A 5,810-nucleotide genomic window follows, 5' to 3' on the forward strand; every position below is an offset into this window, starting at 1 on the left:
TTTGATGGCCTCCATTGGCCTCAGTCCTAAAACCCTACCGTCACCATGTCTCAGTCAGACAGCAAGAAGAAGAAGGAGCGCAGCAGCAGCAAGAAGGAAGAGGAGCAAGCAGGTAAAGATGAGGGGTTGATGATAAAGCCTCAGAGCTTCACTCCCCCCATCGACACCTCTCAATGGCCCATCCTCCTCAAAAACTACGATCGCCTCAACGTCCGCACCGGCCACTACACCCCCATCCCCTCCGGTTACTCCCCCCTCAAACGCCCCCTCCCCGAATACCTCAAATACGGCGTCATCAACCTCGACAAGCCCGCCAACCCTTCCTCCCATGAGGTCGTCGCCTGGATCAAGCGCCTCCTCCGCGTCGAGAAGACCGGCCACTCCGGTACCCTCGACCCCAAGGTCACCGGCAACCTCATCGTCTGTATCGACCGCGCCACTCGCCTCGTCAAGTCCCAGCAGGGTGCCGGCAAGGAATACGTCTGTATCGCCCGCCTCCACTCCGCCGTCCCTGACGTCGCCAAGGTTGGACGCGCCCTCGAGACCCTCACCGGCGCCGTCTTCCAGCGTCCCCCCTTGATCTCCGCCGTCAAACGCCAGCTCCGCATCCGGACCATCTACGAAAGTAAGCTCCTTGAGTATGACCCTGATAGGCACTTAGTTGTTTTCTGGATTTCCTGTGAGGCTGGGACGTATGTTAGGACTATGTGTGTTCATTTGGGGTTGCTTCTTGGCGTGGGTGGCCATATGCAAGAGCTTAGGAGGGTTCGCTCTGGGATCATGGGGGAGAAGGATAACATGGTGAGCATGCATGATGTCATGGATGCTCAGTGGGTTTATGATAATTTTAGGGATGAGAGTTATTTGAGGAGGGCTGTTATGCCCTTGGAGATTCTTTTGACTAGCTATAAGAGGCTGGTTGTTAAGGACTCTGCTGTGAATGCCATTTGCTATGGTGCTAAGTTGATGATTCCTGGGTTGCTTAGGTTTGAGAATGATATTGATGTTGGGGAGGAGGTTGTGCTTATGACCACCAAGGGTGAGGCTATTGCTCTTGGGATTGCTGAGATGACTACTGCTGTTATGGCCACTTGTGATCATGGGGTTGTGGCCAAGATCAAGAGGGTTGTCATGGATAGGGATACTTATCCAAGGAAATGGGGTTTGGGACCTAGAGCTTCCATGAAGAAGAAGCTTATTTCTGAAGGGAAGTTGGATAAGCATGGGAAGCCCAATGAGAAGACTCCCCAGGAGTGGCTTAGGAATCTTGTTTTGCCCACCGGTGGGGATAGTATGATTGCTGGTATGGCTGCTGCGCCTGAACCTGAGGATGAGAAGGTCAAGAAGGATGCAGATGGTGAAGGACGGAAGAGGAAGAAACATGAAAGCACTGATAGCCCAGTTTCGGTCCCTGCCAAGAAGGCGAAAGTGGATGTAGAAGAGGTGAAGAAGGTAGCTGATGAGGCTGTGGAGGTTGAAGTTGACAAGAAAGAGAAGAAGAAGAAAAAGAAGGATAAGGATAGCAGTGAAGTAGCCTCTGCGGATGAGGAGAAAACGGAGAAGAAGAAGAAGCACAAGGATAAGGCTGAAGACGCTTCGCCGGAGTTAGACAAGTCTGAGAAGAAAAAGAAGAAAAAGAAAGACAAAGAAGCTGCTGCTGCTGCTGCAGAAATTAGCAATGGAAAGGAGGATGACGGTAATGCTGATAAGAGTGAAAAGAAGAAGCATAAGAAAAAGAAAAACAAAGATGCCGAGGAAGAATAGAGGAAACCATATTTTTGTGTTTGTTTACTATGTAATGCCTATTTTTGTTGATCTTTTAAAATTTCGCATTGAATTAGTGTACTGTTGGTTAACATTTTGGTAGTTTTTCTTATGCTTTTTCTCTTAACTTTTCCATCAACCGTGTTTATGGCAACATGTAGTATGCATGATCTTCGTTTAATAGATCACCTACAATTTATCCGTAATCCGTTAGCAATGTCTCCGGCTCATGTTTGTCTGCTCATATGCGTAGCTTTTCTATATACATAATCTCAGACAAATGTTTATGGAGAATTCTGCAGCGAATTTGCCCTGTTTCCAGCTGAAACATGGTGACAGTATACATTAGCATTTTAGGTTCTTTAGCAATGCAGATTAAAACGGTTCTTCGGTTACTTCATAAATAATTTTGATTTTAAAAGTCAATTAATATAATAATTCCAGTTTAATATTTTTCAAAAATGGTGTTGTTTTTTCTTCTGCAATTTAGTTTCATTATTAGTTGAAGGGCAAAGGGAAAGAAGAGAGAGATTTTAATGGAGATAGGGAGTATCCTTCTTTGTTCTCACAGGAGTGGAAAAAGATTGAAAGTTATATCTTTCATATTTTCTAATTTTACATTTTAAAATGTAAAGATTAGTACTTTTGTTAATACATTTGAGATGAGATATCTTGAATCTCTTCTCCCTCCAAGACAACCCGATGGTATTTTGTTTCTATTAGTTTTTTTATTTTCTTCTTTCAAATTAAACCAAACAATATATAAAAAATCTCTACCATTTTTCTTTTTTCTTTTTTCTTCTGCCAAATCCTGTTTCACTCAACAAAACCTAAAATAGTTTTATAGCAAGTCATTACAAATTCATATGGAAAATTTATTTATCTTTAAAATTTTACGCACAAGTCCATGAAACCCTGTATTCATTTTTCATCAATTGCAAGTTAGGAAGATTTTAAAAAGCAGCAGATAAACAATTTATCCTTCTGTAACGATTTGGAGCACAGAATTTCAGTGATTTGTTAGCTCTTTTATTCTATTTCTCTGTATCATTGTATGACACTACCATCAGCACAGTTTCATGTGATGACACTATACGTAGAACTAACTGTCTAAGCAAAATTCAGCAATGTATTTATTTGCAACTTACAGATTTACATACACTTGAGCATCACATAAGTTGCTTGACGCAGTAATTAAAAATTGAAGCTCTCATCTCACCTTGTAGAGAGCTTACATGTACATTTTAGTTGGGAAGTTATCAAAAGCTAGCAGTCCAAATGTTACTAAAAGCTTCTCAGAGGAGCATTTGGCTTCTTCTGATTGCGACCGTACCAAGACAGAAGGTACTTTCCATTGTAGGACTGTGACCTTTTCATTGAAGAACTAGAAGCACCCTGCAGATACCTAGTTAACCTGAAAGAAGAGCTTCCTTTGGAAGTTGTTGCCAAATCGCTTCCAGAACCCACCTTTGAAGAAGAAGAAGAAACAGCATCATCATCCACGCTTCCAAGCACTCTTTTTGAGTTAGCATTAGATCCCACTGTTGCAAGAGCACGATTGATATTTGCAACAGAGAAGGAATCCAGAGAAACAGATCTTCTAGGAAGAATGTCTGGCACCTCTTCAACTGGGGTTTCAGTTTCACAAACCCTAAATCCATCTTCAGCCTCCATTTGGCTCTCTTCCTCTGCCCTATTCCCTAATTCAGAACCAGGAGCACTATTTTCCAAAATTTCCACATGGGTATGTCCAGAGGAATTTGAATCAAGAAAACTAGAGTCCAACCTAGCAGTTGCAAGGTCGGAAACAATGGGAGCCCGGCATATGGGACAATTGGTATGAGACCTAAGCCAGGTATCAATACAAGGTAAATGAAAAGCATGATAGCATTTAGGCAAAAGTCTGAGATTCTCATCCTCTTCAAACTCACTCAAGCAAACCGCACACTCGGTTCCTTCAATCAAGCCCTCTCCTTTCTTATACCTACAAACTGTGATGGCATTGATAATCGATTGCTGAAGGCCAAGGGTGCGGATATACCATATGGGGTGATCCACCACAGCTCCATGCTCTTCATCAACAAAATCATTGCCTCCGGTGTTCTCTGGCTGGTGCCTCGATGATTCCCTCCTCCTCGAGCTGAACCTGGTATAGATGGTGCGACAACAAACGACAAAGAAAGCAACGGTTAGAATAGCAAGAGCAAGGAACAAATAGGTGGCTATTCTGTGGCTGCTTGATTCATCTGCGCCATCGTTATATAGATTGAAAGGGGGAAGTTGTGGCGGTGGCGGTGGCGGCGGCGGCGCAGGAGGAGAATCATAATTAGGGTTTTCGGGATTGGTGAGGCAGATCCTGATGCAAACCTTGCAATCTGATGAACAAGGCTCGGACTTCCTCACATGACATAGTGAGGCACAGAGTTCTGGCAATGGCGTCATCAAGTTTGTGAGATGACGCAGACCCATTTCATAGAAGGGGCTGGATCGGGAAGAAAGAAGGCCTCAAATCAGCATCACAATTTGGACTGATGATGAAGAAGAAGAAGATGATGATGATCACGACATCAAGTCTCAAACTTTGACTTCCAAACCATACCACAGAATTTTGTCTTTAAAGGTGTTCACATCCCACTGGTAGCAGTTGCATTGAATAATAAAATTACACTATGACAGTTTTTTTCTTAATTTTTTTTATAAATCCAGTCTTTCATTTTTAGCGATATATAGATTTAATTGTTTATCCACATCTTATTTATCTAACAATTCAAACACATTTCACGATAATATTTAAATTATTTATATAATTTGATCTATTTTAGTTTAAATACTAATTTAAATATTATTATAAAACACAATTGAAATTTCAAATAAATTTAACAAAAACAAAATTTGATTAAAATAACTAAATCCACGTATTTATAAAAATGAATAACTAAATTGATCAAAAATTTTGATAAATGACTAATTTTAAATCTCACTTAAACTTAAAAAACTAAATGTATAAAAATAAAGACATTTATTAAATGAATCGTAAAATTGACCATTTTTTAATATTTTACATTAAAATACATTCAAAATAGTATACTGAATAGTGTTTTTCTTTTGTATATTAAAAATGGCTAAAATTATTTCTAATATATTTGTTTTTGCCGAAAGTCGTCATCTTGTTTAATCAATATTAAATAATGCACCACCCCTTTTGGGAATCAATAAACATTGAGAAAGTATAACACATCCATTACAAAATTTTTAGAACAGGGTGTTGTTAGTGGGATTCTTTTATTTATGTGGTAGGTTTTATAAGAAAATTTTATTACAACCTGCTACATATAATTAAATTATCATTTTTAATTCTAAACAATGAAAATGTAACTATTATAAGATATTATTAATTAAACAAAATTTGCAAAAAATACTTAAAACGATATGATAGAATGAGATGCGCGCATTAGTATAATTAAACCATTTACGTTGGTTTAATTTTATAATAAACATCTTATTTAACACAGTTGACTATCAATTAACATTAAGGTGACGCATTTACTTTGCTAACGTTCCCCACTCGTGTGTGGGCCAACTTTAACTTTCAGAAAATGCTTGCTTTATATTATAATAAATACGAAATGGAATTAAAATGTCAAACTTTTATTTTTCAGAAAATAACTATTATATTAAATAATATTTATTGATGAGATGACAGAAATCTTTCTCCGTTAGCCAAAATAAATGATAAATTTTATGAGTTGGATGTTATCGTCTAAATAATTTTTCTTCTATACATATAGTAATACGTGTTTGTGTGTTCTAAAAACATATATAATAAACGAAAAAAAACAACGTTTGCTTCTGTGTTTGGTGATTCCGAGTTTTAGGTTTTGGTAGACAGTTGGATTTCATTTTCATAACGTTTACCGTCACTTCACTCATAAAATAGTCAGATCTCAACCAAATTAATTATTAATTATTACAGTAATCTTATTGAATTAACCATTGTTATAGAAAATTACACTGATTTTAATTCATCTTGCTACAATTTTACTATT

At 38.5% G+C, this 5,810-nt stretch overlaps 2 protein-coding genes across 2 annotated transcripts; one reads left to right on the plus strand and one right to left on the minus strand.

The window, feature by feature from the left end:
• On the plus strand, window positions 1-1,970 carry NAP57 (NAP57 homolog). Its single transcript, XM_028076493.2, has one exon. It carries the CDS (start codon window positions 46-48, stop codon window positions 1,762-1,764), a length of 1,719 nt encoding a protein of 572 aa, XP_027932294.1. The 5' UTR covers window positions 1-45; the 3' UTR covers window positions 1,765-1,970.
• A 905-nt stretch (window positions 1,971-2,875) lies between these two features.
• On the minus strand, window positions 2,876-4,391 carry LOC114186636 (uncharacterized). Its single transcript, XM_028074599.2, has one exon. It carries the CDS (start codon window positions 4,231-4,233, stop codon window positions 3,049-3,051), a length of 1,185 nt encoding a protein of 394 aa, XP_027930400.1. The 5' UTR covers window positions 4,234-4,391; the 3' UTR covers window positions 2,876-3,048.
• Between the last annotated feature and the right edge of the window lie 1,419 nt (window positions 4,392-5,810).

The sequence above is a fragment of the Vigna unguiculata genome, chromosome 6, assembly GCF_037176805.1.
Source record: "Vigna unguiculata cultivar grain cowpea cultivar isolate G323 ecotype 2 chromosome 6, ASM3717680v1, whole genome shotgun sequence".
NCBI classification, from domain to species: Eukaryota; Viridiplantae; Streptophyta; class Magnoliopsida; order Fabales; family Fabaceae; genus Vigna; species Vigna unguiculata.

Coding starts and splice junctions, on each gene's coding strand:
- NAP57 (XM_028076493.2), top strand. CDS start 46: ATGTCTCAGTCAGACAGCAAGAAGAAGAAGGAGCGCAGCAGCAGCAAG.
- LOC114186636 (XM_028074599.2), bottom strand. CDS start 4,233: ATGGGTCTGCGTCATCTCACAAACTTGATGACGCCATTGCCAGAACTC.